Source organism: Schistocerca serialis, chromosome 3 (genome assembly GCF_023864345.2).
Source record: "Schistocerca serialis cubense isolate TAMUIC-IGC-003099 chromosome 3, iqSchSeri2.2, whole genome shotgun sequence".
Classification (NCBI taxonomy): Eukaryota; Metazoa; Arthropoda; class Insecta; order Orthoptera; family Acrididae; genus Schistocerca; species Schistocerca serialis.
Genome location: NC_064640.1, coordinates 656337921 through 656355781, shown reverse-complemented (window position 1 = coordinate 656355781; position 17861 = coordinate 656337921). Strand labels below are relative to the sequence as shown.

Genomic DNA, 17861 nt, shown 5'->3' with positions numbered 1-17861 from the left:
CCAATTTTAACAAAGTACTTATGCTGGTCACTGCACATTAAGAAACTTCAGACTAGTGTGTTACATCCACAGGCACACAGTCCAACAGAAAGGGCTCATCGAATGATTGCAAAGATGTTAAGCTACTACGTGAACTCACAGCATAACAACTGGGATGCTCTACTTGCATTAAATCATGCATGTGTAAAATTCAGAATTCCATATTAGCACAGCACGCTTGAGAATCTTCTTGGTCAGAAGACGTGTCTCCCTTTGTGTTTTGTAAGCCTTCTCCATGAAGTTATATTTCAGCAGTGAAAAATTTCTCTTGAAGGTTAAAAACTATTTGGCAATAGGTGAAATAGGTGAACACCAAAGCTTCTGCCTCAGCATGAGCATCAATTGCTGCCTGCTGCCAAAGCATCTGGATGCCAAAGGCAACCCCACACTTGGTTGCCATCCAGGGAGTATGACAAGAGGTGCCGTCATGTTCTCTGCGCCATCTGCTAATGACAAATCAAACCTCAATAAAGAAGTCTTTGTACCCATCATCGCACCTTCTTGAGCTGCCCAACATCCTTCATCAGCAGATAATTTTGCGCAGCACTAGGCTATCAGAACCATCATGTTATAATGCATTAGGAAGCATAACTTTATGAATATCTGCCTTGTTCTTTGTGAAGCTATCACAGAGGGTCAGATTCTTCTTATAAAGTTCTTGTGCAAGTGAAAAGAGGTAAAGAAGTTATCTGTTGTGACAATGTTAACCCTTTATTCACTTTAATTGCAAACTTTTTTGGTATAAACATTTAAGTTTATACAATATGTTGAGTTCACATCAACTTGGCCCAGATTTTAAAGCCATATTTTGCTGGCTTCGACTTCATTTACACTCTACAGGGACAGCATCCTCTGAAGGAAACAAGCTGTTCATCTACACTCTCATGTGAATCAGGACTATAGTTGGATTTGCAGTGAATAACAAAAAGTTCAACAATAATTCTAACTGCTACTAATTTATCAGTTCCTTTTTCTTTGGTCTTTGTATTGACATCAGTAAATCTAATAAATGATGACAACTGTTGAAACCTAATTCTAGACATTGCGGTAAGGAAATTGCCTCTCTCGTAGAGAGGGTCTGTGACCCAAAGAAATTCTACAGAGTCCCTTTTAGCTTTTAGGAACCTCATGTGATTACATTGCCTAAAAAGGCAATTATTTAATTAGTATATGTAGCATGCTGTTAGTGTTTATCCAGGTATTTTGCATTCCATTCATCATAAGAACGTAGAGCCTTTTCATTAGTGCAAGCTACAACATTTTGTGCCATACGTTCATCAATGAAAAATTTGAAAGCTTCGTTCACTGACTGAATACCTTGAGATGGGGTGGTCAAATTAGGAGGCACAATAATTGTATTGTGTGCAGTCCAGCAAGTTGTCTTTCGCAGTCAGCTAACCATACCATACCTGTTTTAGTAACGAGGCACACAACATAGTACTTATCGTCTCCCTTGCTGTTATTCTCACTGTCATTTCCACATTCCTCTATGTTTGGAGTTTCCTCTTCTCATTCTAAAGCATCTTTAGTCTCTGAACTCAAACTTTCAACATTTGTTTCTTATTCATTTTTATCATTGCTGTCATTTATTATTTGCATAACTTTCTCCACATACCAAGAATGACCTAAATCAAAAGTTCCACCTTTCTGTTTCAACATGACTACTACTTACAATACACACTGAAAGAATACTGAAATTTTTCCACGCAATTTCAAACCAACAATGCATGCTAGAATAACCAGAAAACACAAGGCAGCCAACAAAGCATACTAGAATAACTGAAAAACACAAGGCAGCCAACAGAAAACTCTCAATATGCAGACAATTTTATGAGTCATGAACTGCTATGAGGTTTTTTTTACAGCCGTATTTAGTGAACATTTTACACAAGTCTTTTATGGTAATGAAGCTGATTAATTTTGTAACACACTAAAAAATTTCAAAATTCTAAATTTGTTATTTTATTCACAGACACTAAAAATTTTAACACCAGGTCCAGCTGTAACCTGTGTAGCAGTCTGAAGGTCAATAAACCACAATGCCCTTCTAACAATCTTCAAACCCTAAACAATAGGAATTTTCATCCTCTGTGTAAAAGTCGCAAAAACTTAAAGGGAAGTTATGGAATAATGATTTGAATTTTGGTGAATTTTACATTTTGTTCTGAAATACTTTGCTCTGTGTGCAGTACAACAGAACACCATCACCTGTAAGCTTGCGTGTTAGAATTTATTAAAATTTATTTTTACAATATTTATTCTTTCAGATATGCAATCTTTAAATGCATAATGCAGCTGATATCAAAATTATTTACAACTGCAACTAATACTTTGGATATTTCAATTTACTGATAAAAATTTATAATCTGACGAAGGACTAATGAACTTTTCATTTTGTATGCTGTCAGAGAAAGTATGCCTATATAAATGTACAATGATACCAGCATTGTCCCCTCACAGGAATACTACATAGATCAGCTTGAAAGCCTGAAATTACCCTGCAAAGTATTCATCCAGGTGGCCCATCATATGTATGTTTTACTCTAACTTGGGAAAGGATTACTCCGAAAACTAGCAAGTTTCCTTTCTTTTTGTGTGTGCCTATTGACAACTGAAGCTCCTGCTTTTTGGTGAGTGATCTCCTTTAACCAAAAACTATTTACATTGTACTAGAACATTCCTATAACGATTAAAAATTTAAGTTTTTACGCTAGTGTATTAGTTGTTCATTATTTCTTCATTCTTGATATACAATTTAATATTTCACTCTTCAAACTACTTATGTCTACTTGACTTCATTATTTGCCCATAGACTCGTGTGTATTCTGCCCTCACTTTGTTAACTTGTTAGAAACAGTTCGTACCTTGTGAGCAACTTAGAAATAAAATCAAGAAAGATGGTGAAGTGGTTAAGGCAGTGGACCTGCTTTCAAAAGAATAGGGGTTCAAATCCCTGGCTGGCCATAGAGATTTCCTACATGGACAAAGACACATGTCAGGATAGTTCCTTTGAAAAGGACACGACTAATTTTCTATGCTCTCCTTGCACTATCTGACAAGGGCGCTGCCCAATCTGACGTGTCAAAACCTCTCATGGTTTTTTTCAAGAAGAATACATTGAAAGAAACACAATGTCAAAAATATTACTGCAAATATTTAAAAATGAAGTTGAAAATTGCCAAATTCATAGCTTACCAGGTGGCTTGAGGAAAGTACAGCCCTGTTGTAGCTGTGGCAGACAGTGCATGCACAACACTGTGAGTGCATAGTCTTGGTTGAGAGCACAACACTAAACAGATAACACGGCACAACGTGACTGTAATTTGTAAAATGAACTTCAGTTTCCAATTACAAATCCTCCGACATAATTTTTTGCAGTTACTATTCAATCAAATTTGCAACTCATTTAACATCCATAATAATTAGCAGTTGCCTCTGCAGTATCGCTAAATGTTTCAAACGGTGATAAAACTGAATTAATTTTCTTTGAGGTTCGAGACTTTTGCAAAACATTAGAAGAAACAGGAAATAACTAACAATTCTGTGTGCTAATTGCAGTCCAGGACAAAAACACAGTACCTTCCTAGCCCTCAGAAAACATGTACCATTATAGCTTTCAGTGTCAATGAAAAGGCTGTAAATTTTCTGGTTGCATATTGGAGAGAGAAAATGCTTAAAGTTAAGTAGTGCGCAAAGCTGGTTCCATTTCATAAAATCTGAACATGAATTGTGTATATGAAACGAAGATTTACACAAAGTATGAAATACATGCCAAAATTATTAGAATGATTTAGAACTGCCCATGAGAGTCAATGCACTGTTGCTGAGGGAGCTCTACGTGACTGGATCTTCTGAATTGTGAGTAACATTACCGACTTCCAAGTTTCTTTGACTTAGTTAACAGATCCAGGAAATTATATGGAAAAGGAAGTCACAAAATTATGAAGTTTACTTCAGTTAAATGCATAAACAAGATGCGATTAATAGTTAATACTAAAGGGAAATTCATAACTCACATGAAGACTAAGCTTCTTATGTATAAAGTGAGTCAAGTCAGGTTTTGTGCAAGAGCTGCATGCAAACCAAACTTTTATCATTTCGAATGAAAGGAAGACAAAATCACTTGTGCAGTCATATACAACAATGCTGGTATGAAATTTTCACTCTGACGCTGGGTGTGTCCCAGTATGAAACTTTCTAGCAGATTAAAACTGTTTCTTACTCCATCCCACTTCTGACTAAATAAAACTAGTAATTACTGTGACATGCATAAATGTATTAATTTTTCCTTTCTCAGGTGTGCCTGCTGCAAAGAAAATGTTTGTTTTCATCATCCCACTGACTCTTCGCATTTTTGTGACAATCACTGGAAATAACCAAGGACTTTTTTCACTGTTAGGAAATTGTACATTATTCAGAAATCATCATAATAACTCTGTTACAGGAATTATTATAAAATATTTAATGTCAACAAACTGATGTTCAGACTGATGGAAGTCATCTGTAATGTAACCTCATACACTGCCTTGATTTCCTTTCCTCTACTAGTCACCCATGTAACAACTACATTTGGAACAGTTTAGCTGACAATATGAACTGCAAGTTATTTTAAAAAAGATATGAGACATTTCTGGTATGGTTTAAGAGCTTAAAACTGACGTGTGTGCACTCTGGACTTTTCACTACACGGTGCTACATTCTCATCATGGCTGCATCTGATTGTTCGCCTATTTCTGCACCAGGCAGGAAAGGCTGTACAAAACACTGTTAAAAAGGGTTCTTTGGGCAGCAAAAATGAGTAATGTTTCTTAAAAAATACTTGCAGTGCACTGTAGCAACTAAAATTTTGACAGTATTTCTTTCGGCATATTCTTCCTGTATGAAAAATTTCAGGTTGTTGTCAATAGTAAATTACACCCTAATCTTTCTTCCTATTACTAAGAACAAAAATGAGCATGACTGACAAACAAAGAAAAAAACTCTGAAGCTTTCTTATTTAAGTACCCCCTTAAGTGCATTGAAAGTGCTGATAGGCGATAAGAGCCACTTGAATTGAAACCATCTTTGTTGGAGAACTCTTACACATATGCTCAGTCTGAGCTGCAGAGAGAAACACATTGTTTATATGGTCTCCTATACAGTTAGTGTGCCCCACACACAAAGGACTGCAGCCAACTTTAGTTGAGCTGCAATGGAGGGAGGGGACCGGGGGGGGGGGGGGGCGGGGGGGGGGGGGGCAGACAGGAATTTTTCTTTTTTTTTGGGGGGGGGGGGGGGGGAGAGATAGATAGAGATGTCTAGTGACATACCGTCAAATACAGAGATTTATTTTTCAACTGTGGTAGACCAATGTTAACATATTACCAACAAAGTTTGATTCCCTGAAATGTGTAAAATTTTCAGTGTAATGTATCAAAGATTAGAAATAAGAATTCTGAAGTGCAGAGAAAAGACGGAACGGTAAGCAGTAACAAGAGAGATTTGTTTGCACCATACGAAATAAGTACTCTAAGTTGCAAGTGGAAGGCAATGCTTTGTAAAATGATTACAAGCCCTTATTATCGGTAAACTAGTGTTGAAAAAATCGTGAAAACAATAATGATGGTTATTGTTGTACGGAAAGAGCAGAATACCTTTTCTCATCCTTTTCTGATTTCCGTAACATCCATATACTCAGTTAACTGTGAGACTTAGGATGGTGCATTAAGCCAGGTTTGGAAGGTTATTGGAAAGAGATACCACACAGTGCCTCAAAACACACACACACACACACACACACACACACACACACACACACACACACAGTTAGAATGTAATTTGAGAAACAATAGATTTCAACAAAAAAATATTAATTATTTATAAGCACCAAAAATAAATAACAAAATCTTAAAGCACACCAATATGAACTCAAAAGATTAGAACATTCACCAGTACATGCTATTTTAATTGACCCAAATTTTGCATCACTTAAAACCTAATATAAGCCATACCTCGGATATTTAAAAAACTGAAACTCTGACACTCCAAATACAGTATAAAAAATTGCTAACGCTCTAATTTCCTGCAACAGAAATTCATTTGAATAGAAGAATTGCATAACAAAGAACAAAAACTTGCACAGACACTGTTGCCGAGCCATTACACCAATAAAGAGCTTTGGATAGAATCTTTCAAATAACCCACTGCTTTAACAGAAATTGCACACTTAGTACTAAACGTCTTGAAACACACATACCCTGGGAGCTAGACATGAAGAGGTTCAGAAGGGAGGTAGTGCGGCGGGATGTTTTGCTTTCTTTGGGCTTCTGAGCAGCACAATCTAGATTACCTTCTTTCTTTGAAGGCTTTTCACCATTTGTTGTTTTTTCTGAGGAATCCTGCGCCTGACTAGTTATGGATGAAAGCCCTGATATACTAAACTCCTCAAATTCAATTGCACCTAAAATAGAAACATCAGTATTATAATGATCCATATCAAGTCAAAAACTTTGATAAAGAAAGATATAATTCATTCAACAGAACGCATTACAAAGACAGCACTTGTTAAGGAACTGTTAATCAAATAATAAACATCAAAGCAGTTTGAACTACATAGTGGAATAGTAATAGAACATCATTGTGGTATTCTACAATAGTGCTATGGCAGTAGCGCAACATTTTGCATGCATTGCGAATTATTGTTACTATTGCTCACTGTATTACTGAACAGCCAAAAAATTGACCAAAAACAATCCCACTGCACGCACACACGCGCACACACACACTGCAACAGTTCCCCAGCAAGAGTGGCTGCAGTGTAATTGCATCTTCTTTTGCTCACAAAAAGACAAGAGATTCTCTGAAAAAGAACTTAAAGTCCCAATACATAAGGATCTGCCTGTAATTCTAACTGAGCATGGGTCAATCTTCAACAAGACCCAATTAAGTTGTATATTTTAAGAGAAAATAATACATTTGCCCAATGTGCAGGTTATGGAATTTACAGATTGATATCACAGCCAGTAAATCATTTGCACACTTAATAATTTCATTGTCTCTTACCTACACAGCCTGCAAATTTTAAAACATTTCCACAAGCCCTTTTAATGACCAGCAGACTATCTCAACTTAGCATATAGGGAGACACAAAAACATTCCATATCCAGTGCATCTCAAATTTCTCTACAAACACCTTTAACTATGCCATTTTTCATTAATAGTTGTCATAAACAATGGTGCCAAGACTCACACAAAAGTTATTTTCAACTCACATGGTCTTTCCAAGCCAGTGTACTTCGTCAAAACGAACTGTTCAAGTAGTTTTTCAACAGTCATTTCCAAACACTGGCGTTTGAAGTCAATATGTATCTGCAAAGGAAATAATTAAAAGTTTAGCAAAAATTAAGCTGTTCTCAAAGTAATGAATAAAATTCAAAACATATATCACACTTTTTGCAGCGACCATTCACCTTCAGATCATGACAAGCTACAAAAATTACTTTCAAAAGTTTTCTTATGATCTGTAACAAATATACTAATCAGCTGTTTAGTGAAACTGGTAACTGAGAAGAATATGAAAGAAAAATATTTTTAGAGGATTACAGTATAGAAAAGAAAGTGACATTTTTATACTTAGTTGGTTACACTGTGGATATTTAGTACTACATTGTCACACCAGAACTTCCATCAACGATGGTTGCTTTCCAGTAACCAAACTACAACATACACATATTTACACCATCATGGAAAACATGATATCACCTATTATGTTCCTGAGCAATTTCCCCATATAAGATGTGGGCACTAGTTTCATTAGGAAATGAGGTCTCTTTGAGCTGCTTCAATTTAACAGCATCAAATATACGACAACATTAATAGAACATATTACTCACCTTTGTAATAAGTATAACAAATCTTGCAATAACATAACGTAGCACATAATTATGGAAGAACTGAAGTTGCTAAAAGAAATGTACTCGCCTAATAATGTTCACAGAGAAGTAACTATTCAAGATTACCCCAATAGAGAAGTATAACACATTTTTGTCCTTTAAAAAAAAAAAAAAAAAAAAAAAAAAAAAAAAAATACTTAAAGAATTTAAAATGTAGAGAATGTTTAGAACACATCATGACATGTATTTCGTCTGTGAAATGTAACTGCTGGCTAAACGGTGAATATGTAAGTTTTCATGGGTGTGTCCATCCTGTTTATGTATTGAAATGTGCAAAAGCACACATTTAGTGAATTTGAAGTAAGAAATTATTAAATTGCTTCAAGATGATGCTGAAATGCTGAAAACAGAAATTTTAACATTTAATCAAGCCCATGCTAAGTTAGTTAGTCAAACAGAATCCTGTGTATGCAGAAAACAACTAATTACATGACGAAGTGGTGAAAGTTCACAATCACATGCACTGCAGTCAGAAATAAGAGGGAAATCCTTCAGTTCATAGCCTGCAAATAAATATAAATAGATAACATTGACCTATAGTCAAAAGATCAAGAAAGAAACTGAAGCAAAGAAAGGATATCACAAAAATTACTTCCTGATAATAGATGACTCCATGGTCAAAAAATATTGTGCCAGACTGCAAGATCAACGATTGCACTCGAATTCAATCCTGTCTGCTAAACAAAGATTTTAGAAACATGTTTTGTATGAAAAGGTACACAGCCAAAAACGGAAAAGAAGCAGAAAACAAGAACAGTGTGTTTTAATCCATGTGGACACAAACTCTTACTATCTCCACACCAGCAGAAGTTGCAGCAGCTTGTAGGCGTTGTAGCTGGTGTCAATACTACAGCCTGAACACTTATCAGCCTTCACACCTCTCAGAACAGACATCTCGCAGCACAGAGACACTACTTACATAGCAGTGAGAAAGATACCTTAAGTGAAACATGGAACCTGATTAAATCAGCGATAACGTGTGCACAACCTCCCGGCTGGTAATTAGTGGTATTATTCACAGAAGATCAGTAAGCGATATACATGTTAACACAATAAATAGTGGTATTAGGGAACAATGTGACAGACTGGGTAATATTCACTGAATCAAGAAAGGTTTAAATGTTAAAGGATTACGAGAAGTTGGCCAACAGCTCAACAAGATAGGCTCTATGAATTTCACTTAAATGTTTGCACATGTGAGTAAAATCCTAAAAAGCAAGGGAGCGATACATCAAAGGTGTGCACTGAAAATATAAAGTATAAATATGAAGGAAAGAATGTATTACCAAACATAGCCTCCAATCATACTATTCTCTTAATTGACTGAAATATCAATAGCTTAACAGAAGAACTTGCAAATACATGTATTTTAAGAATGGTTAATTTAAAACTATGCTTTCAAATTGTAAATATCAAAATAACCTGTTTACATGGACACTTGTTAACAGAATATTGTATAGAAGTTGAAAATAGGCTTAACAGTTTTAAGGTAGCTAACAATTTTTGTACAAGAAATGAATCTGGAGATTCTGCATTCTTCTTGATACTTCATTAAGTTATAAGTAAGAGATGATTTTAATGATTTAAATGAAGAAAGTGTGCTTGGGAACTGTCTCTGTAGAGTTAAATGATGTGAATACAGCGATTATAGCAACCTATAGAATTTCTGGAAACTTAACAAAATAGTCTGTAACTAAATTGTAAAGGCTCCTAGAACAGCTTCAGAAAGCAAATACGAAAACCTTTTGATCACAGCAGATTTCATAATTCAACTGAAAGCAGTGAATCCACAGAAATTTATGACTTAATTCGTAAACTTTGAGGTACTACAGAAAACAGTTGATCAGTGATCAGCACTGATAATATTACAAACTATGAGTTGGAAAAACCAAGGTGAAGTAGTACCTAGTTCTAGACATTTTTAACCAGTCAGCTCTATTTACTGGGCTCCGGAAAGCAGATTAACTGAAACCTCAAACAAATTTAAATAAAAAGCAATTTCAGTGAAAGTAATTTAACAGCATAAAACTCTACCACAGTCCAACCAAGAGTCCTAACTAGGCCACTGTCACCACCACTAGTCACAGTCAATGACCTGCCGTTGTATCAACCATCCACCATGTGCCCGTTTCCATGTTGTCAAACTTCCTTGAGGTAAAGGTGTGGGCCTGGGATACTGATCAACATTGAGGAAGCTTCTGCAGTTCCACCCACTACCATAAGGCAACAACTGGACTTCAGTCACTGGCCCATTTGAGACATTTTTGAGACACGCTGAAATGTGGCTGCTTCCACATGGTCAGCACCGGAACGCAGTATTTAAATCCTCAGGACCAGCCCGTCATCATCGACATAACTGGGTCATACTATGATGCTCAGGCTGTACCATTCAACATTGTACATATGATGCAACCACCACCGCTGTCTCCAGGATGTGAACCACTGACTGCTGTCCAACTGCCTGCGCACCTGGCAACCAGCTGTCTTCCACTACCACATGGTCTGAGAGAAGCGGTAGGATCCTTCTAGTCTGGCACCACCACTCTCCAGCCTGCGGGCCCATGTTCAACACCTTCGGCCGTCCCATTGGGCAAGCCTGCCTATCCCTGGCTACCAGCCATCACGTCGCTGCCCTGCCCTCCTGACTTAGCAGTAACCATCCATCAAACTGCTGAGGTAACAAAACTGTGCACTACTGTGCACAAGGAGTGCCTGTGCACTGGAACAGATGCACACGCACTGGGGTAGAAGAGTCATAGCCTATCGCCTGCTGCAGACCCACTGCCCTATGTTTAATTAGGTTTGTTAGTAAGAAGTTTTGGCAACCAACTGACTGCTTAAGTCGTCAGCACCTCATCTTCCTCCAGCAGGGAGACATACCTTCCAATAGAATCCATTCGAGACTGGCGGTGGAAGAACTGTTGGAGGTTGAAATAGTTGACCAACGGAAGGCAGAAATCAAAAGGATTCAGCAGCAGTGGCAGTCAATGCAAGAACGTAAGTATGTACCCACTGTTTTTGGGCCTGTTTGGTTGTGTTTTTTCCATTCTGTTCTTTTCAGTTTGAGTATATTGTATGGTTGCAGTGGTAGCAATAAGCAAAAATGTTCATCGGTACAAGAGCAACAACCCAGGAGATGGTTCAGCATTTGCTGGAAGAATCTGATAATGAAAGTGCATATGGAAACACTTCGTTTAAAGGGTGAAGGAAAGGGACGTTCAACTTGTAGCGTGACTTTACCCATCCTGCCTCACTGATAGAGGGTCGTTTAACAATTAAGTAGAAAATCCGCGAAATGGCACTCATAGTATCAAAACAGTTTTTTGGTAGCCAGCATCATCAGTCGCTACAGAGCAGGTAAAGTTGCAGCCATATCCATCATGTGGTTTCATTGTCCTGTTGACTGAAACGAGAAGCTCATGTTTATTTTGCACCATGGAAAAAATTTAGTTTTGAGTGGATTAAACACTTCCATTGAGAAAGCATAACACTGAAATAGAACAATTCTAGACTGGATGAAGTTCAGGGCATGTCTGCTCCCGTTTTCACAACTGTTTACAATTGGGTAAATGAGTTTAAATATGGCTGTACATCCATAATAGGAAAACAGTGTTCGGGATGGAAGTGACAAAATCTACAATATGGTTTCGAGTGACTGACGAATCAAACTGCGAAAAATACTTGAGACCACAGACATATCACAAGGTACAGCGCTTTACACTTTACACAAAAACTGGGTGTGAAAAAAATCTCTGCAAGATGGGTGCCAAGTTTACTCTCAGAAGAGAATAAATGCAATCGTGTGGTTGACCCTGAGGATGTTTTGGCGCTTTTTTGTAGAAATTCTGCCAGGTTTTTGCATCAATATGTAACTGTTGACAAAACACGGATACACTACTACACTCCAGAGATTAAGGAACAATCAGAATGGTGGATTTTTTGGATGCAAACAAGTTCTGAAGAAGGCATGGACGGTGAAATTGGCTGGCAAGGTGATGGTCATGGTTTTTTTAGGGATGCAAGTGTAATCATCTATGCCCATTACTTTGTAAAGGAGCAAACAATAACTTGGGAGTTTTATGCATACTACTGCACCAGCTGAACAAAGAAGACATGGAAAATGTTCTCCTTTGAAAATGAGAAATACACTCTTCCATCATGACAATGCACAGGTGCACATTTGCGTAGTGTCAATGGCCAAAGTTATGGAATTAAAGTTCTAATTACCAGGAAATACACCGTATTCATCGGATCTGGTCCCTAGTAATTTTTTTTTTTTTTTAATTCCTGAAATAATGACTCAGAAGACAATGGTTCACATCGAATGAGGTAGTCATCGCCCAACCAGATGCCTATTTTGCACACATTCCGAAACTCTACTTTTTGGACAGCTCAAAAAATTTGGAGCAATACTTGGAAAACTACAGCTATAGAGCTAAAAGAGGATTATGGTGGGGGAAAAGCATCTCAAAATAATTTTCTTTCCCTTCTTTTTCTAAGGACTTATTGAACAAACCCCATAGACCCATTTTCAGGCAAAACTGGGGTATTGCCTCTTTTTTGACAGTTTGCATACAGCCATGAAGTTAGGAAACTAGCATAGTGAACTGTTATTAAGTGTGCCTCAATCAAAATTAATAGGGGATGTTAGAACATATTTAATGTTCAACGATAAGTTGTAGGATGCTCAGTCCTTCATGGACTTACATGAAGGGTTAGTGGATCATTACAGAAGAAAAAATACATCTAGGTATTACCACGAACAACTTAATGGTTTAGTTAAAAGAGACAATGAAATTGGTAGAATGTTTTGTTGACCATATCTGGGAAATCAATGTTAATGTGTATGAATTATTGGACGATGATCGTACCAGAAAGGCCAATTTGCACAACGCAGAACAGGTGCTTGATGTATTTCTGTGGGGGCTATGGGCTGAAATGTCACGAAAAGTGTGCATAGAATTCCCGAAAACCTCAGACGAAGCAGTAGCAACTGCGGCAGCTTGGAAGAGATTCACTCAGTGACTGGGCTGAGAAAGAAGAGAGTGGTTTTTAATACAGAGGTTATATGTCAGATTGGGGAGTGGGGGGGGGGGGGGGGGGGGGGAGGGGGGAGGGGGGGAGTGTCTCTGGGTCATATTCAGTGATTTTGTAGGAAGCCACAGTGTCAAAGATGCAAGCAGGTGGAGCACTTCAATAGAATATGTCCATTGTCGGGTGGAAGGTGGAATCAGGGTAACACGTGCCCATACGTTAAATGTGATGGGGACAGTGTGACCACAGGGCACTCCTGAGCGAAATGAGTGGTAGACATTTGTCTAACTGGTTATGTAAAAGTGAGGTTGTGTACATTTTCGATGGGTAAAGGACACAGGTTTCCACAGCAAGCCAGATTATATTTGATGCAACACATTTGACAGTTGACTAAATGCGATCTTGGTGGTAATATTGTTTACTCGTTTGGGACGGCATTGTTGGACTGTCAACTGGGGAATTCCCTTGGCATGGGCATAAGCTATGGTGCCACTCTCGAGCTAGAGTTCCTCAATCTACAACAGTGTATAGTAGAGCTAGACAGGATACCATTCCCATGCCATGAGGGGCCACCTAAACTGTGTACACAATCTCTTTGGAACTGACTTGCATGATATAATACCCAAAAGTACAGGAACGCTACTCTGGATTAACATAGGAGCTGAACTGTTGATTAATACTTCTTGTGTAGTGGAGCCCTTGCCAGAAAACAATAAATTGGATCAGGCACAATGTTTCATGCGCCATAGTTTATCTTTTGTGCAGCAAATTGATAGAAACCAAGTGAATGCTGCCAGTGCAGACAATTTTGATTCTAAAGAGGTGAAGCTATCAAGAGGTACATTAAACTAACTTAGAACTGTTAAAGGAAATCGAATTTAATAGGGATGTCAGACTAGAATATTCGACAGCCGGACAGTCTGTCGATTTAACCGCACTAAGGGGAAAGGTGCCGCATATGAAAGGACAGGATTGAGTGGGCTTGGAGCTATGTGATCTGAAACCAAAACAATGCATGGTCTACCTAGACAATATCACTGTACTGTCCAAGGACATCCAGAAACAAGTGGTGGGTCTACGAGAGGTCTTGGATCCATTATGTCAGCACAACTGACCCTTATTTTAGAAAAATGTGATTCCATATTACAGGATGTCTGCTAATTAGGCCTTCATTGGCCAGGATGGGGTACGAACCGACCCACGACTTTTACTATCTGCACAGCGTTTCCTAATGCACAGCAAGGTACAGAAATAACAGTCATTTCTTGAAACCAATAATTTTCATAGCAAATTTTCAATGTATCAATACTCCTTAAAGGGAGAAAAATTTCACTGGCCTCTGGATTGTGAAGCAGCTTTTGCATAATTAAGATTTATTGACCACCTGTCCCATCATCATCATCACTTTTCCTGACTACCAAAAAATACTGCTGTGTGAGTCAAGTGACATCGCTATAGGCTATGTTTTGGGCCAAGAACGAGATGGGAAGGAACACCCAATTTCCTACGCTTCTGGACAGCTCAATAAGGCAGAGAAGAACTATTCAGCTACTGGAAAGGAAGTGCTCACACTAATTTTCAGCATAACCTATTTCAGATGTTATCTGTATGGGCAACATTTTAACGGAAATCTCGCAGTAACACAGATGGACTTAGCTTTGAAGTATGAGTCACAGAATGTATTGAGGTAGGCACAGAACAATGGCAAAGAGTCAAAGACACTGACCCAGACTGTCACAAATCTTTGAAGCAAGTGCAATTAAGCTCTGGAAATGGAGTGTTGTACAACAAACAAGGTGCAGCTGCTGCACAGTTGTGCCTGCAAATTTGTGGAATAAAAGTATTGAGGCAGACACACTATTTCATTTAGGCAAGGTGTAGTGGACGACAGGCCACAGGGTACTGCATTGCAGAGCTTTACGTAAAGAACTGCATTCCTTGCGCTCAAATAGTCGAGGTGAGTCAACACTGAATATCATTATACAGGTTTCCTGAAGAGGACAGACCATTCCAAATGATCAGTACGGACATTCTTGGTCCATTTGCCCAACCACCAGCAGAGATAATTTCTCATATTTTGTAACCATGGTAGACATTCCAAATCAACAGGCAGAAACAGTGGCACAGGATATCATTCACTAATGGACACTGAAATTCAGAATACCAGAGGCTGTAATAATTGACCAAGGCATTAACTTTATATCCAAGTTATTGAAGCAGCTGTGTCAATTATTATGCATAAAGAAGTAATGAACTATTGTACTACACCAGAAAATGCCAGGACAGAAAGGATACAAAAAAAGGGTACACTGAATGATAGTAAAAATGCTGTTGTTATGTCAACAGTAGCCACAATGATTGGGACACCCTACTGCCACATGTAGTAGCAGCAAGTAACTACGATCCATGAAAATACAGACTTATAACTATAGTGGTTGTTTTTTGCTAAAAAAAACTTCATCCCATTTCAATTTATGCAAACCTAGCACAAAGGGTAAATATATCTTCTGCTCTGAAAAAAATTGCATAAACACATGTCAGGCAGTGCATAATGCCATCTAAACATTACATGCTGCAAAGAAAAATTAAGAGGTTCATTTTGTGTTACCAAGGACCTTTTGAGGTAGTCAAAATGACGTCTCCTGTCAACGCCAAACTATAACTTCCGATCCAAAGCACAGCAGTGGATTTAAGAAGTATTTGTCCACTTCTGGGTGAACCGGAAGCACTGCCTCAATTGGCAGCAGGTCCTTCTGAAGGGGAGGTGGAAGTGGTCGGAGAAAATACAAGAAAGAAAGGTAAAACTAGACAAGTAGATGTACTTGCAGTTACTCAGACACATCCACATGCCTTGAGGTCACGAGAAGCCCTTTGCAATCTAATTTCTTTGTGTCATTAGGGATATTTGTGAGTATATATCATGATTATTTCTATGTTTGCATTGCTTCTATGAAAGCGGCTCATGCGAGTGTAAAGCATACTTTTGTTCAGGTAATAGGTTACATGAACTTTCAAGGTGAAATTTTTATTTGCAATGTTAGTGAAACCTTAGCAAGCCTAATTCAGCTTAGAAGGAAAACACTTCAGTTACATGGTGTTTGTGTAGTAGTAGTAGTTGCTGTTGTTGTTGTTGTTGTTGTTGTTGTGCAGAATTGCAACGGAAAGTAGGATGGCAGTAAAAGAGAGTGGAGAGAGTATGTGTGAAATACTGTCATCTACCTTTCAGGTTAAAAATCCGTTAAGAATGGACGTCTGCTAGGTCAGTTTAGTCATTTAAGATCGTGGGGGACCTGAGGAAGTACCATGCAGTACTCTCCACTGCAGAATCACTACAGTGCTGAACCAGGGAAGTCACAGCCCACCCCCATGAAATGTATACACACAGTTCCTAAGGCATGCAAGAACACACTGTTTCATTTTGAGAAGCCTGTGACCGAGTGCCTCAAGGAGGTCATTAGTAATGTAGCTGAATTCTTTCAAAAGATAATGTCACACTGGCTATCCTTAGTAACAAAACTGGTAGTTGCCATTTGTACTTTTTATGAACAAGATCATTTTGTTGGTACAAAGCAAACCCAACTGCAGGGGCATAGGTTATTGATAAGCGGTACATTATTAGACGTGTTAGGACCTACCTTCCAGTTACTCGTCACAGCCACCAGATTGACAAACCTGAACACCAACTACTCATTAATCTACCTGCCAGATGTACCCTTTGAGATCCTGCCCCCAGGAAAACCTGGACCCTACCCTTCTTGCTTCCCTGGATCAGCTGACAGCCATACTCAATGGCTGTGTGGTGATGGAACACCTGCTCAACAATGTGAAAAACAATATCAAATCGAACATCAGCACTGACACATCACCCATAAGAACTACCACTTTAGTTGCCCAATGGATTCCAATAGTAACCACTAAACCGCCAATTCTTTATTGAATCTTATTCCATTGTACAGAACATCTTCCAATGTCAAATTACTTTAAAACTAAGTTAAGGTGTTAAATTTTTGCCTTTAAGAATGTGAGTAAGGAAAAGTTTACGAAAGGCTTGAAATCATGCTTCAAGTTTGTTGTAAATTGTCAAGTGCTCTCATTCTCAAATACTGGATGAATGAAATCAGGGTATTTGTGTGCTCTCGGTAACACTGCCTAAAGACAAACACACAATTTCGAACTGTAATAATTGTCTTACTGCATTAAAATAATAACATAAGATTATGCGTCTTAATGAGTAAATTACAACAGCATTTTACGTTTTTAAACTCTGTCAATAATTACTTGAAACATCTGAAAACAAATTAATGTTGCCCCTATGTTGCAACTGGGACTGGGTTTTGGGATAGCATTTTAGTAATATAACTAAGTATTCTGTATCGCCACCTCAGACAGAGTAGCCCAGATCCCACCCATCTCCCCCTTTAATCTGTGGGTCCATAGTAGTCGTGTCTCCACCAGTGAAGAAGTGACTCAATGACTCAAGCAAAGTAATGCATAAGAGAAAATAAAGAAAGCACCCACCAACTCCATACTTGAACACTGCAAGAATGAGATAGCGTATATAGGCAATGTATGTAGGTTGGAACTTAAATAGTGGTAACACTGCTGTGGAGATACTATACAATGAAATCTACAATTGTCACTGATAGCACACATTGTTGACATACCTACCTTACCTCCGAGCAAATGGACTCACCCGTCCCACGTTACCAGCATGCGCACAATCGAGGGAAACGTAGTCAATTGTCAGCAAGACATCTAACATAACGGAAGTCACTATATTTTTGAAACAGGAATAACATCTACATCTACATTTATACTCCGCAAGCCACCCAACGGTGTGTGGCGGAGGGCACTTTA

General features: G+C 38.2%; 1 protein-coding gene across 2 annotated transcripts in view; it reads right to left on the bottom strand.

The window, feature by feature from the left end:
- Positions 1–17861, bottom strand: part of LOC126470537 (F-BAR domain only protein 2-like) — a 302833-nt gene that overhangs the window by 176470 nt on the left and 108502 nt on the right. Inside the window, exons 6-7 of one of the 2 annotated variants that reach the window (XM_050098467.1) lie at positions 7290–7386; positions 6275–6478 (exon numbers count right to left, since the gene is read on the bottom strand). In XM_050098467.1, coding sequence (XP_049954424.1) covers positions 6275–6478; positions 7290–7386 — 301 coding nt within the window. The remainder of the gene's footprint in view (positions 1–6274; positions 6479–7289; positions 7387–17861) is intronic. The other variant, XM_050098468.1, reaches the window with a different exon arrangement.